The sequence below is a fragment of the Diabrotica virgifera genome, chromosome 8 (genome assembly GCF_917563875.1).
Source record: "Diabrotica virgifera virgifera chromosome 8, PGI_DIABVI_V3a".
NCBI lineage: Eukaryota > Metazoa > Arthropoda > Insecta > Coleoptera > Chrysomelidae > Diabrotica > Diabrotica virgifera.
Window position 1 is genome coordinate 163,589,603 of NC_065450.1, and position 26,564 is coordinate 163,616,166.

General features: G+C 32.8%; 1 protein-coding gene across 3 annotated transcripts in view; it reads left to right on the forward strand.

Moving 5' to 3' along the window:
- Positions 1 to 2,613: 2,613 nt before the first annotated feature.
- Positions 2,614 to 26,564, forward strand: part of LOC114333716 (uncharacterized) — a 51,065-nt gene continuing 27,114 nt past the window's right edge. Inside the window, exons 1-3 of one of the 3 annotated variants that reach the window (XM_050659956.1) lie at positions 2,614 to 2,905; positions 12,193 to 12,358; positions 24,705 to 24,734. In XM_050659956.1, coding sequence (XP_050515913.1) covers positions 2,707 to 2,905; positions 12,193 to 12,358; positions 24,705 to 24,734 — 395 coding nt within the window. In that variant the 5' untranslated portion in view covers positions 2,614 to 2,706. Of the gene's footprint in view, positions 2,906 to 3,036; positions 3,127 to 12,192; positions 12,359 to 24,704; positions 24,735 to 26,564 lie in introns of those variants that run through there. The other 2 variants (XM_028283662.2, XM_028283664.2) reach the window with 2 other exon arrangements.

Below are 26,564 nucleotides of genomic sequence, written 5' to 3' on the forward strand. Positions count from 1 at the left end.
TACGCACATAAGAAGTTATACTTCTATTATTATGGTTTAAACGAAATAAATATATTTTAAACAGTTTAATTGTATTTTTATTTAAATATTAAACTAATTTTAATACCTACTTAAAATAGTACCAAAAATTAAAAATAACTTTAATATGTACCTAATTTTTATCAACTACTGTAGCCTCCCGCAATTACTTTTTCCTTGATGAATCGTGGAAAATAAAAAAGTCAGACTTTCTACACAATTTTTTAATTTTATTTTCATTATATTCGTAACTTGAAATATTTAGCAACTAACCTCATACTGTCGGTATGTGCGTACTTCATACTGTCGCTTCCAAAGAATAATAAAAAATGAATAAAAAAAGAGATGTACTTGTACTTTGTACGCACGTATGAAGTTATACTTCTATTTTTATTATTTCAACGAAACAAAAATATATTTTAAACATTTTAATTGTATTTTTATTTAAATATTAAACTAATTTTAATACTTACTTAAAATATTACCAAAAATTAAAAATAACGTTAATACGTCATTTTTTTATGAACTAGAGATTGCTTTTCTCGTGAGGAATCTATAAACTCTAAAAACTCCGTTTTTCGACAAACAATAATTTTTACTATAATTTTTATGGGGTAAAGTCTTTCGATTTTTTGCTGTATTTTCGTCAAATTTTAAAATGATTAATAATGGTAAATTCTCTAAAAATAATGTTAATCCATCATTTTTGACGAACTGGAGCATTCCAGCAATTACTTTTCCGTTGAGGAATCCTAGAGAATCTAAAAACGTTAGATTTTCTAACAATTTTAATATAATTATAACTTCTAACGTGCGTACAAAGTACACACACACACATTCTTATTTTTTTCAATATTAATAAATCCAAAAATATATATAAAAACTATCTATTTAAAAAGTCAGTACAACTATAAACTCACTTTTGCCTCTGTTCTCACAACTTTTAAAACACAACTTAACAACCATAACCATAATAATAAAAATCACAACAACCTTAGCTTTAGGAGGCTGTGCAACAACACATTCTTTAACCACAGCCGCCATATTGGATAATTTTGACATGCCATTGGAATACCCAATCAGGGCAAACGTATAACGTATCTGCGCGTAGCACCAACAATTTTTGATGAATTTGCGCACATTTACATTCACTCCTAATCGCGCCTAAAGAAGTATAACTTCAAAAAACCTAAACTGATATGGCTGAAATTTTACTCAGTTATTGTTTTTGCCAAGATAAGTCTATATGCCTACCAAATTTTATTGAATTTAAAAACATTTTTAATTAAATTAAATTAAATTAAAATGTATAAGTAATTTATAATGCAGGGGCGGATCTAGACATTTGCCTTGGGAGGGGAAATTTGCCTTAGGGGGGAACTTCCAATGAAACACCAACCAATAGACATAAAAAAGATAAACCCAAACTACATAAAAGACATAAATAATATCAAAAATGAATAACCATTTTCAATTTCGTTGCAACACGAAACTACAGCCGCATCATTATTCCAGTTCAATCAGAGAGTGCAGCAAGCACCTCTACCTGTTTCGAAACTTATTAGTCTCTCATCAGGATGCACATATGCTGCTATCTCTGACCCAACTAGGACAAACCCCGGCGTGCAGTCACGGATTGCAACGAACGAAATGGCATAGATGCCCTAGCGGCAACTGCTAGCAAAATACTAAGTTTTCAATCCTATGGCATATAAAACAACATAATGTTATTCCACATCCCACCAGACTGAAAACAATGGGAACCTTCTCTGGTAACACCTCCGAGGCTTCTACAATTTGCAAGCCATAACGGATGCTGAGCAGATGGGACCATAACATTTGCAAGCCATAACTTTACCGCGCTGAGCAGATGAGACGTGAATTATAAATTGTAAAATTCCCTCATCTTCCTTAGTCTCAGCATCCGTTATGGCTTGCAAATTGTAGAAGCCTCGGAGGTGTTACCAGAGAAGGTTTCGCATTGTTTTCAGTCTGGTAGGATGTAGAATGACATTTTTGGATGTTGTTTTATGTGCTATTAGATTGAAAACTTAGTTTTTTTTTACATAAATAATAATTTATGTGCATTCAGTTCCCATAATTTTTCTAATTATAATGTTTATTGGGTTGAATTTGTCTGTCTGTGGTTTAAGTTTCCTGTCAGCTAGTATATTTCATAGGCGTAACCAGGGGGGAGGTTTAGGTTTAGGTGGTTTATATCCCCCCATTTGGAAGTATTTTGAGCTCTATAGATACGCTTAACACCATTACTATTCCATATTACCCAGAGCCCAGAGACCATAAAGTAGTTGTAAACCCCCCCTTAAGATCATCCTGGTTACACCTCTGTATATTTTTATGTTTCAACAATTGTTTTCTTTAACTTTGAACCTTGTTAGGGGGAGACATTTCCCTCCCCGTAGATCCGCCACTGTTATAATGTCACTTATAAACTAAAAACGGGAAGTTTTCATCCCTTATATAATCACGCAACTGGTCCATCCGCGTTCCGCCAACACTGTCAATACTTGACAGTTGCGTTGGTTTTTTGCAATTTTTATATTTATTGGTAATTTGATAAGGTAAAGGGGGGGCGTTTCATATTCATAGTTTCATAGCGATAGCCGATAGCGACAGAACATGGTAACGTGTGTATGCGAACCTCAAAAATAATTAACTATTTTCCAAATGGATCGTGTTCGCAAAATAAGTGCTATCGATATAATTAACGAAGTAGAAAAACATCCCATTATTTACGATTTCAAATATACTCCACCTTGTGATCAGCTGATATCTGATAAAAAGAAAAAGACATGGGAAATTATTGCTGAAAATTTACATGGAAAGAGATGGAAAACTGCAGGTGAAGATGAACGGGAAAATATGGGTAGGTACATATTTATTTAGACAACTTTTTTAGAAATACAATCAAAAAATAACTTTAAAAACTGTAAAACTGTCATTTCACTAAATTTTGTCGTCTCAAATTGATTGGTAACATGGCAACAGGGCTTTTGTTTGAGGTTATGTTTAGTTTTGTTGTGGTTTTGTTATGTTTAGATTGCAAACATTCAGCTAGAGATTATTTAGTTCTTGACAAGTACATCAGTAAGTAAGTTCCATAAATAATAATTATTTTAACTATTTTCTGTAACTATTTTGTATGTCTCTTTTATTAACTTTTAAATATGTTTATTTTTGAAAATAAGTTATGTATTGCTATACTCTTGTTGGTTTCTTCAACATATTAGATTTAGTTGAGATTTCATGAGTGAATCTACCCTTTAAATGAACGTTTTTAAGTATTTTTTCTTAAACCTAACTACTGTTACTTTAACTCCTGTTTATTTGGTATTGTTTATCTGTCTAGCTTTAATGTTTTGACAGTTTTAACTATTATACAGTTGAACCCACTTATTGGAATAGTAACGGTTATAGAAAGTATTCCTATAACCGGGATATTCTAATAACCAATCATTAGTGGCTATAGTTCATTCGCTTTCAAGAAGAGTAATGACACCAGTTTCAGACGCCTGATGCGAGGAGTTATACCAAAAGGGGTTATATTGCCAAAACTATGGTTACCACAATTACGTTACGACTATTGCTGGTAAATGCTAACTAAAATTTGCATATAAAGAATTTTTAGGTAGTCTAACATTAAATGTTGAAGGCACCACGGGCATTATAGATAATAACTATGTCTGCACAGTCAGTGACCAATGAATGGTTTTGCGTAAACCGATTACTGCTCAATGCAGCAAAAACCAACAGAGTTGTTTTTTCTCTCAGAGACACACAGAATGTAAATGATGGTATGAGCAGTGTCAGATTTCTGGGTGTATTATTAGATCCCAAGCTTCAATGGGGTGAACATATCAACAGTCTAAGTAAAAAGCTAGCAAAAAATCTGTTTGTACTCAGGAATCTGGCATCTAATGTTTCACATAAAGTCTTAATAACAGCGTACCATGCATTTTTTCAGTCTCATCTAGCCTATGCCATTTTAGTCTGGGGTCATTCAGCAGAAATGTTGACAGTCTTTGGTTGGCAGCGTAAGGCAGTTAGAGTTCTTGCTGGTCTTTGGTATAGGGATGATTGTAGGCAAGCATATAGGTCCCTAAGAATTCTCACTGTTCCATCTCTATATATACTTGAGAACCTAATGTTTATCAAGAGGGGAGGGGCGCACTTTGAAACCCATGAGAACATACACCAACATGACACCCGATATAAACACCATCTCGTGCCAGCCTACTGGAGATTGAGGAGGTGTCAAACTGGGCCAGGATACTGGGCTATTAAATTTTTCAACAAACTTCCAGATAGTTTAAAGTGTCTTCCATTAAATCAATTTAAGAGTACAATTAAAGATATTTTGTTAGAAAATGTTTTTTATAGATGAGGAATTTCTTGCATTTAAGTTTTAGGATTTTATGACTTTAAGCAATGTCCATTGTTAATGTAATCAAATTTAATGTGATTTTAATGTTAGTATTTTTATTAACACTCTTAGTCGTATTGTGCATCTTTTTAATTTGTATTGCGTCCAAATCTTTGTGTAATTTTATTTGACATGTGTTAAACACTTGTGTTATTGACATGAATAAATGAATCTGAATCTGAATAACACTTCTGGTCAACATATTATATCCCTCGGGCCAAAGGCCCTCGGTATATACACCATTGACCTCAAGCGTTATTATCCTTATAATACTCTTGGTACCTAAATAACTATAACAGTATCATTAACAAATAATGTATTTGCTCGAGTTTAACAAATTCTATTTAAATCTGTTATTATTTGTAACATATCATGGAGTATTGGTTTATATAAATAGTGTTTTTTATTTACACAAATATACCCTCATAAACCAATGATAATTATTAACAGGGGGCATGCACAGATAGTAAGATACATATTTTACAATTTATTTGGTATATAGTTTAGTTATTAATAAATATGTTAAATTTCAAGTCGATACATTTTTTAAATTGTCACTAATGACACATGCAATCCCTTCGTTCAGGTGTATTGGACACTCAATAATAATTATGTTTCACTAATAATTGATTGTGGCACTTAATATGCACAAGTAAAATATATCCTATTCAGAGTAGGTTGTTGATGACTTAGTTTTGGACTATTTCGCTGATCCCAAACCCAACTGTTTTTTGTGGTACACGACAATTAGACCGAAATCATTAGACTGAAAGCAGTAGACCGAACTCATTGGACTGAAAAGCACTTTACCGAAACCTCACTAGACCGAACAGCATTAGACCGAAATGGTACATAAATTAAAAAAGATTGCAGTAAATTATGCTAAGATTTTGTATATCTGTCTTTTTGTTTATTTTATTTCTTTGTATTATTTTATATAAATATAGACTGTGGAAATTGTTACTCTGTATAGTCTGATATGAAATAATTCTCGTGTGTTAAACAAATTAGTAAAGGTAAAAATAAATTAAGAGTAGAGTGACGTTAACACCATTTTAACTATTTCTAATAACCATCCAAATAACATTTAGTTGTAATTACATTTGGTCTTCTGCTTTTCGGTCTCCTACTGTTCGGCCTAGTGGGGTTTCGGTAAAGTGCTTTTCGGTCTAATGAGTTCAGTCTACTGCATTCAGTCTAATGATTTCAGTCTCTTTACAGTAAACCTCTTTTGCTTTCCAAGACAATGGTTTGTTTTTTAACCAAGAGGAGTGATTCAAATTTACCGCGCTGTATTGCTTGTTTGTAATTAGTCCAACCGCAGGCAAGTTTACTCCACTGTTATAAAATTTTGACACTAATGACATTTATCAAATTTTGACACTAGTGACATTTCATAGGTTAATTAAGTTATATCAGCGATTTTTTTGTTTTCTGTGTTCCGATTCCCTTAATTTTTAGATTGTTAAACCACATTCAAATAGCAAATTCCCAACTATAAACAAGTGCACATATTACTATTCGCCGTCTCATTCGTCAAGAGGCTGTTAAATGTAAGTTATTGCCCTAAACGAGGCGGATTCTCATTTTACAGGTCCAAACTGGTCAGTCTGCAAATTCAAATTGTAAGTAACGTGTTGGTTTTTAAGATACACTTCAGGACGATCCTGTTTAGCTTCCATGCGCATTTGTTTACAGTTGGGAATATGTAAAATGAATGGACTTTAGTCTGCTTTTGTATAAAAAGCAGTTGTTTTTGGAACTCTTTAGCGACATATTAATTTAATATAACATTTATGGATTACCGTTGAGGCCCAACTAGATCAACCAAAAAAGGAGATGTATTTGGTTATTATTCTAGTGACTTTCTTGGGTGTGAATCTGTCTTTTTAGTTTACTCCTCCTGGTTAAAAAATAAACTATAGTAGCTGTTGTGACAGTTTGTGATTGAGCAAGGTGCATGTATTGGCATTTTATTCAATCAATGATGTGTGTATTGTATGTACGTAGTAGTGTTTGTGTATGCATCCATTCGAATTTTCCTTATAAAGCATTGAGCACACCAACTCTTCTCTTAATCCTGTTAAGGATATCTTGTCTCTAGCTTAGTGTTTTGGTAAATGCCACCCCTAGATACTCAATCTGATCTTGGAGTTTAATGTGAAACATATCTTTTGCAACATGAAATATCTGTTCAACACTGAGGTTAGTCCAATCTATGATATTCCTCAGTCAAGATTTCTTCTTTCTTCTCAATCCTTTTCTTCCTTCTACTCTTCCTTGCATGATGATGTGAAGCAGGGAGTATTTATCGTTTAGAAGTATGTGGCCTAGACACAATGTTTTTCTTATTTTAATTGTGTTCATTTGTTCATCAGCTTTCTGCCATGTCCAGTTTGTCTTAACACTTCCTTGTTTGAGACCTTTTCAGTTCAAGAAATTTTCAGAATACGCCTATATAGTCATATTTCGAATGCCTCCAAATTTTGTTATGGATTGGGCTTTCAGGGTCCAAGCTTTTACCCCATATAGTAGTTGCAACCAAACATAACATTCTACGAACCACAGTCTTGTAGCCATACTCAATTTCTTATTTGTAAACATGGACTTATATGTTATAAATCCTTTCTGAGCTATTACTATTTTATCTATTGTATTGTATCTATTTTATCTATTTGTATCTTGTATTTTATATATATCCACATGGTTTAGTTAGGTGATTTTTAGCATACCTTGTGAGAACATCTTCATCTAAGATGTTGTCAAGAGAACAGTGTCATCTGCATAAAGTAATGTAAAGTAGTGTGGTGCGTAGTGTAGTGTTTGTGTTTCGTGGGTTGGGGAAGTCACTTGAATATTGTGTATGTGTATTAGTATGGGTGTCATTATGAACCTCGTGGCACTCCTGTTGTAGAAGTGAAGGGTGTTGCAAATTGGCGGTGTTGACTTTTACCTTGATTTTACGTTCAGAGATATGAGTGTATTAACCTGAAAAGAGGGATGCAGAAACTGTTGTTCAGTAGTTTTCTCACCATCCGACATACCAGACTTGGTCGAAGTCTTTCTGAATGTTGAGGGAAATGCTGATGAAAAGTTTTTTGTCGTTTAGATTCTGAGTTTAGTTATTAATTTGAATATTTTGATTCATTTTGATTTCATTTGAATGAAAAATATTTGTCACATAAATAAGATGTTAGAAATTTATGTAACTGATAATTCAGTAAATTTTTTAGTTTGTAAATTAGTCCTTTAGTCATTTATGGCCTAGTTTATATAAAGATATGTTGCTAAGCAATATTTTTACTTTCAGGGATGTTGCTAATATGTTTACTAACCTGTGGACTTATTCTAAGGTTTCATGTTGTAGTCTAAATCTAAACCCAAATATACAGTGAGGACGTTTAGGTTGGAATAAATTCATTTTCTTGAGAATGGGTGATTTTGGAGATAAATCCCGAAACAGGTCGACTTTTATTTTGAATTACAATTTTTTGGCATATATTTCATACTAGTGACGTCATCCATCTGAGCGTGATGATGGAATCAATATTAATTTTTTAAATGAGAATAGGGGTCGTGTGATTGCCCATTGGAAAGGTTATTCAATTCTCTATTGAGTACAAGTGATACCAAAAGAAGAATGTATTACTTCAAAATATATTTTAATGCTGTCAGAACACAGAAAAAAATGTTTATTTGAAAAAGAAACATTGCTTTTGGTTTAAATTACTGTTCAAACTCCCAAGATACAGGTGGGTGGAAGCTTTAACTTGAATTTAAGCAAAAAACAATATTTATTTGTCAAATAAACATTTTTTTTCTCTTTTCTGACAGCAGTAAAATGTATTTTGAATTAAGTAAATAAATTACATACATCTACTTTTTGTATTAAATTATTATTTAATTTAAAAAAAAAATTGGACACACTGGATAAATAATTATGTTAATGTTCGATTACGTCATCACGATCAGATGGATGGCGTCACTAGTATGATATATATACCATACTGTCATTATGGTAGGGGAGCCCAAGCGGGGATTTTTGCAGTTACTCGAGCGCGTCAGATTATCCTATTGGGAGAAGCCTGATACCCTGCAGATGTACCTCTACCATATATTGGCTCTTAACACAGGGAAGTTCGTTAAGGGGGGCCCGAAAAAAATCTATCCTAAAATACTCGAAATTGTCAGATTAAGATAAGGTAAGTTAAGTACATGCAGAACAGTGTATATTTCAAAAATCTGACAATTTGAGCGGGGCGTAAGGAAATGGGTGAGTCATAAAGTTTCACAAAAAAAAGCGAATATTTCGCGAAACGAACGTCAGAACCAAAAGTAAAAAATACGTCTTCAATATTTTTCAAAAATCTATCGAATGGTACTAAACATGACCCCCCCACGGAGAGGGATGGGGGTAAATTTAAAATTTTAAATACAAACCCCGCGATATTTCGCAAAATGAACATCAGATCGAAAAACTGCAAAATACACTTTCAAAATGTTTTTGAAAAATCTATCGAATAGTACCAAACACGACCCCCCACCCCACGGAGGTGGTGTGGGGGGCTACTTTAAAATCTTAAATGGGACCCCCAAATTTTTATTGTAGATTTGAATTTTTACGTAAAAATAAGCAACTTTTCTTCGAGACATTTTTTCGAATTATGGATAGATGGCGCTATAATCGGAAAAAACGATTGTTGGAAATGGAAATTTAATTTAAAAAATGGAAAGTCCCCACTAAAATGGAAAATTTTACTTAACTTTTTTTGGTTTTAGGACCTAATAATCACAACCCAATATGTCCCCATAACGCTCGAGTGACTGCAAATTTAGCATACTTTGCTCCCCTACCATTATTCTTCTTAATCTATTAATTTATTGGTCAAAACGGCAAACAGGTGTATGTTTTCAAAAAACTTTTGATAGTGTGTAAAAAATATATTTTATATCAGCTAAGTACTTTCAACACATAACGTGCCATCATCAGAGCTTCCTAAACGGACATATTTAAGATAAGATTTTTTTCATATAAAAAATGAGTGAAAAACTTACGTCCTCTTAAAATACCTTCATAGAAGAGCAATTGCTTAACAACACAACAAAAAACATGAATACTGGGCAAAAGCCACAGATATAGGGTAATAACCCTTTACAGTGAATAGAATCACATCTAAATTCTTTTATTAATTTATAAAGACAACATGGCTGAGTCAGACCATTTTGAGCCCACGTGAACAGCAGATCAGCTGAGGAAGACTGTCATTTATTAAAATGGTAAAGAAGGAACTACAATCTTATGCGACCTCTATATTCATAAATATTAATTAAAAAATTGAAAATGGCTAAAAAGCCATGTATAGGTTAAATGAATTTAAAGTTAAGATACTAAATTTTAAAGTTAAATTTTCAAAAGATTACTATTATTACTATTGAAGTGAAATGTTAACGTGTATATTATAAGTTATCAAAATTCTCCCAAAAACAAAACTGTTATAGTTCGACCAAGTGTAGAAGAAGTTAGATGAAATCAAACCTAGGAGAAATATCATTTGACAAGCTCAGAGTTCGAAAGCTGTTATTTAAAAAATTTAAAAAAAAACAGTATTGATTAATTCAGACAAATAACAAATATTTATTTGTTTAAAAATATGTAAAAATGAACGAAAACTCAAGAATACCTAAAAGTAATGTTCAAAAAACTTTCATAAATTGTTGGGTATACTTAGTGTGACCAACTAGCCCGAAAAATCCGGGACATGGCCCTAATTACGAAGTCGTGTCCCGGCGTCTCGGACAAGGCTTCCGGGCCATCCGAATTTTCAACGTTTTGGTAAAATTCTGTTTTGAAATTTTGAATACATTATTCTGCTAAGAATTCACATCAAATTGAATTGGTTGGACGAAAAAAAGTCGACAATTTCTAGAGTGTAATACTAATACCACATTCAAAACGCATGTATTTTATATCGTGGTACTATAGTTCTACGAAAACTCAAACTCTGGACTTTTCCCGTTTCTGTATTTTAATTATCATCTTCTTAAACGAAGATTCAAAAACATGAATATCAAATAATGACAATTATATTTTTATATTAACCTAAGGTTCTATTTACATGGAAATTCAATATCAGTTGATTTTCTAATTTGTCCTTTTTGAGAACAATTTCCGTGTTGGAGTCGAAACGTCAAAAATTAACAAAAATGTAATTATCATTACAACCCATCCTGTCATCGTGTTAAAAATTTTTTAATGTTTAAAAATAATAATTATAAAAATGTTAAGTAATCAATAAAATGATGATATCAATAAGTACTATTTTACTTATGTAAAACAAATGGCCCGATTTTCAATGAAAAGTCCCGGATTTTAGGTATTTTTTTCAGCATTGTCCCGAATTCGACTGAATTGGAGTTGGTCACACTAGGTATACTGTATACTAAACCAAAATTATTAAAGAAATTTCTTAAAAATAGGATCAAATTTACAATTTAATTGAATCTGGGTGTTAACAAAGTTTTGAGGGTTTCTTTTCATTTCTCTACTTATTTCTAGATCTTCTAGTAGATTCATTTTGGTATAGTTATTATTAGGTATGCTGTGTAAGATGCTACTATCTCTTTGTGGACTAAAGCTATGTTTCGATGCATGTAAATGATGACCAAAGCTAGATTTATCGATCTTTGACAGATGCTCTTTGATACGAGTATCCAAAGGTCGCATCGTTCTACCCACGTAAGTCACAGGGCATTCACCACATGACAATTTATAAATGCCACTTTTTGAAGTTTTTTAATTTTGTCTTTAGTATGAGAGAAAATTGACTTGATGTTATCTTTGCATTTAAATGAAAGTTTTAAATTAGTTATAAATTAATAAACGAATTTAGATGTGATTCTATTCACTGTAAAGGGTTGTTACCCTATATCTGTGGCTTTTGCCAATATTCATGTTTTTTGTTGTGTTATTAAGCAATTGCTCTTCTATGAAGGTATTTTAAGAGGACGTAAGTTTTTCACTCATTTTTTATATGAAAAAAAATCTTATCTTAAATATGTCCTTTTAGGAAGCTCTGATGATGGCACGTTATGTGTTGAAAGTACTTAGCTGATATAAAATATATTTTTTACACACTATCAAAAGTTTTTTGAAAACATACACCTGTTTGCCGTTTTGACCTATTTAGAAGTGTGTACAAGTCTTGCAGTCTTTTCCAATTTATTAATTTATTTCCAAACATCTCTTTAGTTTATCTATTGTCATTGGCTTGTCTAGTCGTCTTTCGTTTTACAGGAGGGTTATACCCTGGTTATCTCTCTATTTCATCTAAGGCCGATGTCAGATTATGCGTTTTGACCGGATGCGTTTCCGCCGCATCCGGTGAAAACGCATAGTGTGACAGATCGGTCCGGTTGCGTTGGAACGGTTGCGTTTTGAGTCATCGGTACGCGCTTACAAACTGCACCAGACTAAACGCATAGTGTGACAGGTCGGTCCGGTTGCGTTGGAAACGGATGCGTTTTCACCGCATCCGGTCAAAACTCATAATGTGGCATCGGCCTAAGGAGATCTTAATAATGTTTGGGTACAAGCTAACAGCATTAAGAAGAACGACAGATTAAATTTGAATCTGCATAACTTAGTGGATGCGAATATATTCCAAATATGCTTGTGAAAAAATAAGCTAAACAAACACTACTTTATACTGCATATTTCTATCCTATTCCAGCAAAAGAGATTCAGTTTAAATGGAAAAATGTTAAAGATAATTTCATGAAGACCTTAAGAAAGGAACAGGATGACGAAGATAATGGAATAATAGCTTCTAAGAAAAAGAAGTATATTTACTATGATTTGTTAAGCTTTCTACGTCCATTTGTATTTTGTCCAAAAAAGTAAGTGAATGAACTATATTTTTTACGTTATAGATTTTAAAGGTACGTTTTTTAACGCAAATAACAGTTATTAAAGAAACTATCATTTAACACTATTTGACAAACTTTTATTGGGAATAATAGGGCTTTTCATCGATTGTCATTTGTTTCGAGCTTCTGTCATATGTTGTATAATCTGTGTATAATATTAATATACACGGATTATACGAATAAATGACTGTGGATGAAAAGCACTATTGTGTTCATATTATCTAAAGGCATAAGTAGATAAAGGTGTGATTTAGAGACCGACCGAATGTGATTTTTTTGGCCGAAGCCGAAGCCGATGCCGAAGTTCGGCATGTAGGATACCTTCGGCCGAAGCCGAAGGTGACTAAAAATATATTAAATGGTAATAATTTAAATAATGTGCATTATATTTTAATTAACTGATGAGTGATAAACAAAAATATGAAATTATAACATAAAAAATTCAAACATTTATACATTATTTGGTAATAAAAGCGATAATAAAAATAAATAACATTAAAAAACATTAAAGTAAGGGAGTATTTCTGATTATTGGATCTTCTTCTTCTTCTTCTTCTTCTTCTTATTCTTCTTCTTCTACGGCACTACAGCCCAAATTAAGTCTTGGCCTTCTTTATTTTTTGCCGCATCCCTTGCTTGTCTGCGGCTGCTCTTCTCCATACACGGACTCCTAAAAGGGCTTGTGCGTCGCTGTTTACTGTGTCTTCCCAGCGCTTTCTAGGCTTTCCAACAGGTCTCTTTCCCTGCATTCTAGAATTCAGTGCTCTTTTTGGTAGCCTATCCTCTCCCATTCTTATCACATGTCTGGCCCATTGCAGTCATTGTATTCTAATGAAGTCTGACAGGGGGGTTTCCTTATAAAGTTGATAAAGCTCGTTGTTGTATCGACTTCTGAATATTACGTTTTCCCTCACAGATCCCAGTATTCTCCTCAGTACTTTCCTTTCTAATGTGTCGAGTTTGTTTTTGGATGTTTCTTTCAGGACCCAGGCTTCACTGCCATAGCATGTTATTGGTCGAATTAAGGTTTTATAGATTCTCATCTTTGTATTTGGGTGGACACTTTTAAACCGAAATATATGGGAGAGGGCAAAATAAGCTTTGTTTGCCTGCGTTATTCTCTTCCGTATTTCTCCATCTTCTGATCCGTCGGCATATATTTCTACTCCCAGGTATGTAAACTTTCCAACCGTTTCAAATTACTGGATCTGGTGCTAATATTCGAAATCAAACATCCTAATATTATACGTCAGAAAAAGAAGCGTAAGAAAAAGAATGCGTATAGTAGGGATAGTCGATGTTTTGCCATTAATATTTAGGTAGTCAAAACACCAGTAATCTTGAATTTTAAAAAATACAATAAAATTATTATAGTTTCTCAGAATTTTACTAGGTACGTGAGAAATATTCAAATGAAGATCTTTGAGACATCTTGTCCTATTGTTAAAATTTATATTATATCCTACCTACTACCTGAAAGTTTGTAAAACATTTTAGTTTAGGGCTTAGAGGATGGAAAATTTTTTCTCTCTCTAGAGAGATTTTTTCTCCTCTAGAGAGGGTAAAAAAATTTTCCATGCTCTAAAGTTTAGGGTATAAAATGGGGTGTAAGTGTAAATATTATTCAACTTATCAAGACTCGCCGAAGCAAATTGTTTAGAGATTATTTAGAGGTATAGTATAGTATAATACTGACAGCATTTTATTATGCCACCTTCGGTAAAACCTTCGGCTTCGTTTTGGCAGAAGCCGAATTTTGGCCGAAGGTTTAAATAGTGGCCGAAGGTGGTCGAAGGCGATGCCGAAGCCGATTAATCGGTCGGTCTCTAGGTGTGATGTTACATTTTGTAACTTTTGAATAAATTAAGAAAATTGGATTAACACAGAAACTTTTCTGTTTACTTTAGTGCCTGTTTTACTAGTAGTCTTTGGAGCGTGGATCTTTTTCCGATGAATTTAATAAAAATTTTACCGCCCACACTGGCGGTTTACCTTGATATTCTTGGGGACATGATGGTCCGACTGATTTTATCATGAAAGTAAATATTTATTAATTTTATAGTACTGTGGGGTGCACACTGCTCTCTTTCCTTTTCATTATTCATCATCCAGCCTCAAAAGTCCACTGCTGAACATAGGCCTCCTCCCCTCGTTTCCAATCCCATCTATCCTGCGCCGCTCTCATTCAGTTTTTCCTTTCTTAAGTCGTCAGTCCATCTTGTAGGCGGTTGACCGACGCTTCTCTTGTCTTCTCTTGGCCTCCATTCCAATAACCTCTTCGTCCATCGCCTATCTGTCATTCTGGCTATGTGTCCTGCCCATCTCCATTTCAACCTGGCTATCCTCTCGATGACGTCAGTCACCTTTGTTCTTCTTCTGATTTCTTCGTTTCTGATTTTGTCTCGCAGAGTTATTCCTAACATTGACCGCTCCATTCTTCTCTGCGTGACTCTTAGTTTGGTAGCCGAGGCTTTAGGTAAGGTAAGTGTTTCTGATCCGTACGTCAATACTGGGAGGACGCACTGATCAAATACCTTTCTCTTTAGGCACGTGAGCAACTCACTTTTAAAAGTTTCTCTCAGTTTTCCAAATGCTGCCCACCCAAGACCTATTCTTATCTTTAGTTCATGAGTCTGGTTATCCCTGCCAATCGTAATTTCATGTCCCAGGTATTTATATCTATCTACGAGTTCTATTTCCTTCCCACCAATACTGATGTTCTGGTTGGGTACCAAATTTGTGATTATTTTTGTTTTCGAGATGTTTATATTTAAACCTACATTTTCTGTAGCCACAACGAGTTCCTGTACCATCTCTCTTGCCATACCTAGATCCTCAGCAGTTGTTTAGGTATTCTCCGTCTATTTTTTCACTATTATACAGGATGTAACAAAAATACAGGTCATAAATTAAATCACCTATTCTGGGACCAAAAATAGTTCGAATGAACCTAACTTACCTTAGTACAAATATGCACATAAAAAAAGTTACAGCCCTTTGAAGTTACAAAATGAAAATCGATTTTTTCGAATATATCGAAAACTATTAGAGATTTTTTATTGAAAATGGACATGTGGCATTTTTATGGCAGGAATATCTTAAAGAAAAATTATAGTAAAATTTGTGCACTCCATAAAAATTTTATGGGGGTTTTGTTCCCTTAAACCCCCAAACTTTTGTGTAAGTTCCAATTAAATTATTATTGGGATACCGTTAGTTAAATTCAATAGTTTTAAAACTTTTTTGGCTCTTAGTATTTTTTCGACAAGGCAGTTTTTATCGAATTGCGGCTTCTTTTCTAATATGTTTACATTATTTTATGGGGGTTTTGTTCCTTTAAACCCCCCAAATGGTTGTGTACGTTCCAATTAAACTATTACTGCGATACCATTAAGTAAACACAGTGTTTTAAAAACTTTTTTTGCTTCTTTGGATTTTTTCAATAAGGCACCTTTTATCGAGATGTGGCTTCTTTTTAATATGGTTCAAAATATACCCAAAAATGTAAATCATAAATAAGTTTTCCTACTACAGTTTTTCGATTTCTTTCTAACGCATTAAATTGTATGTGACAGAAAAAAACGCACGTCGGTGATTGCATTTCATCGGTGACATTTATAACATTTATTCTAGTTGTCAATAGATGGCGCTATAATCGAAAAAAATTATTTACTAATTATATAATATATCTACTAATATAATCTGTACAATTTATAAGACTATACAAATCAAAGAAAATACCATTTTATAAATGCAAAAAACACAATTGATTTGTTTTATGCCAAATTGCAAATAAAATGTGACAACTGTCAGATTTAACTAAAATGTCATGTTAGAATAAATGTCATACATGTGTATTATCACGGACTTACCTTTTTTTCTATCATTTGTGACGCACTGAAAAATGCTCATGAAAAGAAGAATACTACAATAATAATTAAATTGGAACGTACATAAAAGTTTGGGGGTTTTAAAGGAACAAAACCCCCATAAAATTTTTATGGGGTGTCTAAATGTCAATATAATTGTTTCTTAAGATACTACTACCATAGGAATGCCACATGTTCATCTTCAATAAAAAATCTCCAATAGTTTTCGATATATTGAAAAAAATCGATTTTCATTTTGTAACTTCAAAGGGCTGTAACTTTTTTTATGTGCACATTTGTACCAAGGTAAGTTAGGTTCAATCGAACTATTTTTGGTCCCAGAATATGTGATTAATTTATGACCTGTATTTTTATTACACCCTGTATATTTTCTATTCCTCTTTGCCGACGTTTAAATGAGTAAACCGCTTCAACACGAGCTTCAACGCGTCGTTGGAATTCCGTTTTAAAGTTTTGGTCATTATAACTGAAACCACTTTTACTTAAGTATATAAGAAAAACACATATTTGCACGAATACGACAACCAATGAGGCTAAGAGTTTACTCTTATGTCACGTTTCGGGGGTCGTTTTGAACATTTATTGTAGCTTTGCACCTATTTAAAGTTTTATTATATATTTCTGTTATTGTTTTGGTTTAATCTTCTTGAGAATGTATTAAGGGGTTACTAGGTTGTTAAATAAGTTTTGCGGTTCGATAAGAAAAACATAATTTTATGCCTTTAAATACACTTTATTATTCAGTATAGTCTTCCTGAACATCAATACATTTGTTTCAATGAGATTTCAATTTATAAATTCCATCCTTCAGGGAGAATCAGGAAGGGCTGCAAAATACGATTCCACAGCTGTTATATACTCATAATTTTTTGATGAAAAACGCTTTCCACTCATAAATGTTTTTAGGTATTGAAACAAATGGAAGTCGCTAGGAACCAAATCTGATTAATACTGTGCATGCTACAACAATTCGAACGTTACTTCATGGATTTTAGCCATTGCGAAAATGCTCATATGGCACGGTGCATGGTTCTGATGGAAAAGGATTTTTTTATTTTGCAAACCGGGTCTTTTTTCATGATTTTTTTCCTTCTGATCTAAAAGGTTACAATAATATCCAGAATTTACTGTTTTCTCAGTTTACAAGTAATCCACCAAAAAAATTTCTAACATCCCAAAAACTGATACTAAAATCTTTTTGGCCGATTTCTAGACATAAACTCATTTTGGAGCCGAAAAACCAGATTCTACCACTCTTTAACCTCTGTTTTGATTTTGGATCATGGTGATAGACCAAGTCTCATCCATTGTGATGAATGGATACACACAATCTACTTTATCATTTCGAAAACTCCCTAAATATTGCTGAGAAAGTCGTATTCGAATGTGTTTGTGTTCCGTTGTCAGCGAATGCGGCACCCATTGTGACCACAGCTTTTTGAAACCCAATACTTCGGCCAAAATATTGCTTACACTGCCCAGTGTAATGCTTAGGGATACTACTAAATCACTTTCAGTTACTCGACGAGTTTCCAATACCATATCCTGTGTTTTTTCTACGATTTCTAGTGTTGTTGCTGTTTTTGGGCGTTCGTGATGTGGATCGTCTTCAAGGCTTAAACGACCACATTTAAATTGACCAACTCACTTTCTACTGTAATAATTGAAGGCGAAGAATCCTTATACACTTTCAACATTCGTTCATAAATTTCCTTTGCTTTTAAACCTTTCAAAAATAAAAATTCAATCACTGCTCGATACTTGATTATTTCCATTGTAAAAAATACTGTGACCCATCGATACTAAATGGCTTCTAAAAAAATAATGAATTGGCAAATTAAAATAAAACTTCACATACGTTCATACAAAGATTGTACCAACATAACAAAAAAAAATAGGCTAGTTGCAATGTAGTGCATAGGCCTTGCGGGTAAAAAAAAGTGACTTTAAAAAAAATTATATCTCGAAAACTAAAAATTATTTTTATTTATAATTGGAACATGTAAAAGTATAGTACTTAAGGTACCCTCAAAAAAAATTTCAGCCAAAAATATTCATTTTTGTAGAGTTGGCTGCATTTTTTCGACAACAGCCCCTTTTTTGCAGTGGGCAGCATAACTAAGTCCAGTCTCATCTGAAATCAAAAAATCAAAAAAAAGTTTCTTGTATTTTATACTTCTGGCTAGTGAATGAACGAAGGAATTAAAAAAAAAATAAATTTGAAGATTTTACGTAAGTTTAAACACATTTTCGACCCCAATTTTTCTCATTTTTTCAAAAATGACCATTTTTAAAGTAGTTTTTTTTTTATAAAACAAAAACAATTTCACCTAACAAAAATTCCTTCGTTCATTCACTAGCCAGAGGTATAAACTACAAGAAACTTTTTGATTTCAGATGAGACTGGACTTAGTTATGCTACCCACCACAAAAAAAGGGCTGTTGTCGAAAAATTGCAGTCAACTCTACAAAAATGAATATTTTTGGCTGAAAATTTTTAGAGAGTACCATAAGTACTATAATTTTACATGCTCCAATTATAAATAAAAATAACTTTTAGTTTTCGAGATATAATTTTTTTAAAAAGTCACTTTTTTTACCCGTAAGACCTATGTAACCCCTTAAAGAAATAAAAAATACGCGTTAAGATGTTTATTTTTTTTGCGTAAAAACGGCGCCTCATATGAAAAAAAAAAAAGAAAAAATATTCTTTGTCACAAAATAAACGAAAAACAAAAATGATTTTTGGTTGGAACTATATCAGTGGCGTACCATTTTTTTCTTAAATAAATTGAAACCATTACCCGTATGCCCGCCAATGATGAATATAAAATTCTTAATTTTATGTCAAATAACGAGCAATAACTACGTCTTAAAACCCACCAAATTTCATTTGCATATCTCAACCGGTTTCAGAGCTATAAATAAATCGTCCGTTTGTAAACAAACTCGGAAAACGAAGCAGTTGCGGAATAACTACGTTTATATAGCAAACTGCAGTTCCTTTTTCTGCAGAATTACTCCCTGAAGTCTGTTGCGCTTATTTACTAACAACCTGTATAATCAAATATGTGTTATTCAAATTGATCATAAATCGACAATTTAAACCATATATAACTCAGAAGCAATTGATTTCTGAGTGTTGGGGCAATGAAAATTTTTGATAAGCATGACCAAAGCTACCTCACTGCAAAGGTTCAGCCAATTTAACTGAAACCGCTTTTACAGAAGAAAAGTGCTGGGATCCTTTGTTAAATTACAAATAAATTAAAAGAAGAATTCACCGTAAAACGAAATCAAGAGATGTACTATATTTCAGTTCGTTCAGAGAGTGCGATAAACGCCCTTAATAGTTTCACTCTCATTAGAGATCATCAGAGAGCGTATAAATGGCTATCTCTGATCGAAATAAAACAAATAAATTATTAAAAATTAGGAATTTAAATTGTGTTTCTTTAAATTAAAAAATCCACGAGGAAAATAAAATTTCTATTCCAATCCACATTTTCGATAAGCAACATCTTACTTCACATTCTTAATATATCTTATTCAGATGTCATCTTTCCGAATTCCTATTATTTCACTTCTACAGTACTTTCGACACACCACGACATTTCTAGGAATTGATCAAATTTATCTTCAGTCCATCTGGCCGCCTCTTCTTTAATTCATCTCATAATTATCGATCAGACAAATTTTCAATTATAACAATTGTAACAGAACACACTGTCCATCATTCATGGTCCAACTTCACAATATACTTTGTCACCCACCTTCTCCCTTTATACTGGGTTGGGATAAAGTATGGAACCAAGCAAATATCTTTGAAACGAAAAGAACAATATTTATGAAACTTTGCATGCAAGTACAGTGACGCAAAAGGCATCTGTTGCCATATTTTTTGTTACTATTCCACTTCCGGTTTCACCGGAAGTACCCCTAACTTATTTAATTTAAATGGGACACCCTATATATTTTTGCCGATTTTAGAAGAACTTGTTATTTTTAATTCATACTATTGTTTTCAATTTTATCAATCAAAAGCAAAACAAAAATTAAATTAAATTTTTTTTTAAATAACGCGGGGACATAAATTTGATACACCCTGTATATTGAGCTGTAGATATTTCTTAGAATGTAGTTTGGATGTAAGTAGATTTCTCTTTTAATGAGCTTTCCGATGAACCATTAAAGACTTTTGTGAATAATTAAAGTGAAAATAACGATGTATTTAGATTTAAAATGGAAAAAGATTGTTTAGGGTATAGGTAATTATAAATTTCTCGAAATTGATAATTGAAAAGAAAGTTGGAATTTTAATATCTTTATTTCAACACGAGTATATGTTGGAGAGTTTCTCCGAAAGTAATTAGGATTGTCGGAATAATTTTGAAAATGACTGTTTTGTTTGTCGAATGGAAAAGTCGAGGTTTCTGATGCTTGGCAGTGTGGAAGGGGAAAAGTAGTTAGAATGATTGAGGAGTTTGAAAAAGAAATTATTATGTTTTTGGCATCGCTAAGGAGCGGTTCGACGTTTTCGTGGATAGATAGTTAGCAGATACCAGTGGCTGTTTGATAGTGGAGAATAGTGTTGAAAAGTGGAACGAGAGACAGATCAAATTGAGACGAAACACCTCTTTGATTCTGTATTATTGTGAGAAGGAGAGCAGAGAATTTTTGGAGTTTTGTTGGAATCGAGTACGTGTCAAAAGAGGCCCGGCTTGTTGGAGAATTGGTGCTGGTATGCTGATAGTTTTGAAGCTGGAGAACGGAGAGGGCTTTGATGAGTAGCCTTTAACATAGTCAATGAGGGAGAGCTGTTTTTGGGTCACGAGAAGACATCAGAGTGAGTGAAGCAAAAGGTCAGTCAATTTATGTGAAAGAGATTTTTATGTTCGGAAACTAAATTTTTGAGTAAAAAGCATATGAATTAAAATTCCAATATTTCAAAAAGTAAATAGTAAATATAGGTAATCTTGCGAATACATAAATTTGTTTTGTTTAGTTTGTTTTACCAAAGTCATCGGGAACAAACCGATAAATTGTTTTTTTTTAACTATAATAAATTTAAGTGGTAAAAATTTCATTCGGACATCTGTGTCCATAGGTTTTTAGATTCGATAGATTTCAGAATATTGATTTTGATAAATAAAAGACAATTCTGTATTTTTATTTTAATATTTTGCTTTATTTCTTTTCCCTATTTTATCCCGATTAGGATCAACTAAGAGATACTGAACCCACGAGAGAAGATAAGTATAACGTGACATAATTTGGATTTTTTTTAATAGTATAAAAAAGGCACCCTGAGATTTTTTATTCAATTTTTATGTATGATTTGCGACAATTAAATAATTAATCAAATAAATAATAATTAATATAAAATTAATAAGAAGCAGATCATAACAATACATACCAAATTTGGTAGAGAAAATTTGTTAAAAAGTGTCTGTAGATAATTTTTTGTATTAATACAACGTAATAGGAAATAAACGAGTACCCTATACTGTAGACTAAAATAATTGTTGTTTACATGCACTGCATGACTTATTTGAATTTAGTATAGTAGGTAAAACTGTTACTGAACTAGTTGAGAGAAATAAGTTGTATTAAAAATGGTTCATTTAAGTGGAAAAGATCGTGTTGAAATATTAATGATAATAGGTTATGGTGAATTTTCATTTTTTGGAAATGAATTTTCCAAATCCATGGATTGGACGTAGAGGATTCATAGAGTGGTACGCTCGTTCTCCGGACCTCAATCCGTTAGATTTTTTTCTTTGGATTATCTAAAATTACGTGTTTACGTTAGGCGACCAACATGCTTGCAGGATTTGAGACAAAGAATAATATAATTGATGAATGTGAACTAATACGTGGAGAAATCTTGCAAAAAGTGACTCACGAATTTATTTATTTTCAACATTTGAAATTATTTTTTTTATTTTTAATATCATTGGTCTAACGTAAATAAATTAACCTATTTTTTAACTGTAAAGAGATTTATTTCTTGTTTTAATAGTTTTTTCTTCCAAACTTGGTATGTATGAATTAAAAATAACAAGTTCTTTTAAAATCTGCAAAAATATACAGGGTGTCCCATTTAAAGTAAATAAGTTAAGGGTATTTCCGGTAAAACCGGAAGTGGAGTAGTAACAAAAAATATGGCGTCAGATGCCTTTTGCGTCACTGTACTTGCATGCAAAGTTTCATAAATATTGTTCTTTTCGTTTCAAAGATATTTGCTTGGTTACATACTTTATCCCAACTTCACTCCTCCCTCTTAATCAATAACTTAGTATCGTACAAAACATGCACATATTGTTTCTAGGGCTCCAGATATCTTTCAATCTTAAAAAATGCATTATATCTTCTACGTTATTGATTATCTCCACATCCGACCACCCTGATCCTCCACACTTCCTCCTTTTTCATCCATTTATTTTCAGACAATTTGAAGTTGAGTCTCTTGGGTTCTTGGGCACATAACAACAACATTTCTTTAGGCAAACGAAATACGCCATCTTTCTCCATTTTTGTTGGGTTCACTTGCATTTAACCAATTAGATCAAATTATATCAGTCATCAAAACACTCACACTCTAATCAATATCTTAGAATTGTGACCAACAACGAGTTTATCCCCCACACCGCAACTGACGTGAATGGATCAGGTGACTAGCGTCATCTGGCAATTGAAAGGTAAGGTAAAGTTTTCAATCCTAATAGCGACATTAATAATATTGAAAAATATTAAAAATATTACTAAAAGATTTTTAAATTGAAAACTTATTGGTCCATTTCCTTGGTGACACCTCCAAGGCTTTTACAATATGCAAGCCAAATGGATGCTGCAGTGAAGACAAATAAAAGGGAAGGAATTCTTCACTATGCAATTCACAACCCCCGTCTGCAGCTTGGTAAAGTTCCAACGGAAAATGGACCTAGTTACTCTATAGGAGTAATATTAATATAAAAATAAAAATGTATACCATTTTTATTCAGTTGCAATGCGAAGGCAAAACAATCCTATTTCTCACTCGGAATACGGAGCGCAGTCCAGCACTCTGAATCGACGATTTTCGACTCTTATTGGAGTCTCATCGGAGAGACGTAGGCCTGCTGCTCCATACTCTGAGTGACCAACAACGAGAGTTTATCCCCCACAGGGGTCACCAGGGAAATGGACCAATAATTTTTCAATTTAAAAATCTTTTAGTAATATTTATAATATTTTTCAATATCATTAATGTCACTATTAGGATTGAAAACTTACCTTTCAATTGCCAGATGACGCTAGTCACCTGATCCATTCACGTCAGTTGCGGTGTGGGGGATAAACTCTCGTTGTTGGTCACTCAGAGTATGGAGCAGCAGGCCTACGTCTCTCCGATGAGACTCCAATAAGAGTCGAAAATCGTCGATTCAGAGTGCTGGACTGCGCTCCTTATTCTGAGTGAGAAATAGGATTGTTTTGCCTTCGCATTGCCACTGAATAAAAATGGTATACATTTTTATTTTTATATTAGTATTACTCCTATAGAGTAACTAGGTCCATTTTCCGTTGGAACTTTACCAAGGTGCAGACGGGGGTTGTGAATTGCATAGTGTAGAATTCCTTCCCTTTTGTCTTCACTGCAGCATCCATTTGGCTTGCATATTGTAGAAGCCTTGGAGGTGTCACCAGAGAAATGGACCAATAAGTTTTCAATTTAAAAATCTTTTAGTAATATTTTAAATATTTTTCAATATTAATAATGTCGCTATTAGGATTGAAAACTTTACCTTACTAAGTTTATTGTTTCCACATTATATTCCTAATAACTACAAGTAATGTTGACTGCATAACTATATGTAACCTAATTATCATGTCTTCCTTTTCATTTATTTAATCATTGCATATTTCATACAGTTTTATTTTCAATATCAATATAGACTTTAAATTCTGTGGCTGAAGTAACAATACAACAGTTCCTAACGTTACATTGGCAGCTTGTCTTTGCCTTACTTCAAAAGTTCCTTTACTTTTAGTTGACATTCAACTCTCAATATGTGAGGTTCATCCCTTTCTTATTACATCCAAGTAGGTAAGAGTCCTGTATTGTAATAATTTGTAACATTTAAAGGGTTTTTACCCATATCGTTTTGTTGGCTCATGTATGCATGCGATTGTAAGTATGACCTCTGGCAATTTTTAACCTTAGTCAACATTTTAAAACATTTTTCCTCAATTAATTAGGTTATACTTATTTTAGGGTTTTTAACACTGATGATGGATTTTTTTAATCCGAAAACGTTTTGTTAATGTGATGTAACCGTTATTAGGGTCTTTTAAATAAGTATACCTTTTACAAAGGATCCAGTATTTTTTTTTAAATTAACTATCGTGTAGATATGAATTTTATAAATATTATGATTTCATTTCAGAACTAGCGAGGACATGGAGTTAGGAGGAAAGTGAGTACAATTAACTTTTTATTTTATATAAGTTTGAATCTACTGAGTAATATCTTTATAGCGTCTGGTGGCGATTTGCGTTTTTTAACTCTATACTTTTACATTTATCTGTGGGGTTATTGGTTCTTTTATTTTCTTCTTCTTATATTATAAGCGTCTTATTGTCAAGAGAAATTAACATGAGGGCTTTCGAAGTAAGCGGATCAATAATTATGCACAGGTGGTCAAGCAGCTATGGGGGCTCTTAGAAGCCGTAAGATGGATTCTAGGTTCTTTTGTGACTATTGAGAAGAACTGGCGGAATTAGTCCAAGTAATGAAGCTTCGTCAATGGACTGGCTTATCAGCAGATGAATTATTACATGCCGCACAAGATCGAGAACGATATCGGCAAATTGTTATGGAAGCTACCCACGCCTAAAAATTTGGGCACGGTACTTAAAGAAGAAGAAGAATGAAGCTTAAAATAGGATAGAACCTCGCAATTTTTACAGAATGGATCGATTTGCTTGAAAATTTGAGAATAAGTAGTGGATAGTCCGAGGATCAAAATCTATACGATGCCGAAAGGCGCTTTTGCCATGGGGGTGGTTACCACCCCATCTCTGGGGTGGAAATTTTTTATTATAATTGGACCGAAAAAGTTGGTAAAAACATTGATTCTAAGCAAAAAATATTCTATACATTTTTTTTGATAAAATTATTAGTTTTCGATTTCTTCGCTATCGAAAGTGTTAGTTTTATGTCGAAAAAATCAATGTGTCAATAAGTTTTCTGCTAATAACTCCAAAAGTTTGCGTTTTATCAAAATAACTTTACTTAACAAAGTACCTTTTAAAAAAGTAAATAAAACCGGTTTTTTAATTTTCTTTAAGACGAATAGTAATCGAGCTATACTTTATTATACAGGATGTCCAGAAACTCTACCGACAAACGAAGACAGGAGATTCCTCAGATAATTTTAAGACAATTTAACCCAATTCACCTAGTCCGAAAATGCTTCCTAAGGGAGCTAGAGCTCTTTGAAGATGGCGCCATGTATTTAGTTTTTCTTACTTTCCAGAAATGAATCGATTTCATCCATTGCGAATTTCTAGTACCGGTCATAGGCGTCCGTTTTGGGTAGGGCAACGGTTATTTTATCGCATACCTTTTTTATCTTCAACTTTTAAGCATTTTTGATACTGGATTATTAAATTGTGAGGTATTCTAGTACTAAAAGGTACTCTTACTTTAAGTCGGTAGGACACACCGTTTTCTAGAAAAATCGATTTGAAAGTTTTTAGATTTGGGAATTTGAAAAAAAAAATGAAAAAAATTAAAAAAAAAACGATGTATTTACCAACTTAAGCAAAAGTATCTTTTAGTACTCGAATATCTCATAATTGAATAATCTAGTGTCAAAAATACTTAAAAATTAAAGACAATAAAGTTATGCTATAAAATAACTGTTGAACTACCCAAAACGGACGCCTATGACCGGTACTAGAAATTCGCCATTAATGAAATCGATTAATCTCTGGAATATAAATAAATGTACCAGTTTTCATCTTTCTAAATAGTTTTTTTTAATCTCTTTTTTTTTAATTCGAAGAACGAAAAATTTTCAAATTGATTTTTCTAGAAAACGGTGTATCCTATCGACTTAAAGTAAGAGTACCTTTTAGTACTAGAATACCTCACAATTTAATAATTCAAAGTCAAAAATGCATAAAAATTAAAGACAAAAAAGTTAGGCGATAAAATAACCGTTGCCCTACCCAAAACGGACGCCTATGACCGGTACTAGAAATTCGCAATGGATGGAATCGATTCATTTCTGGAAAGTAAA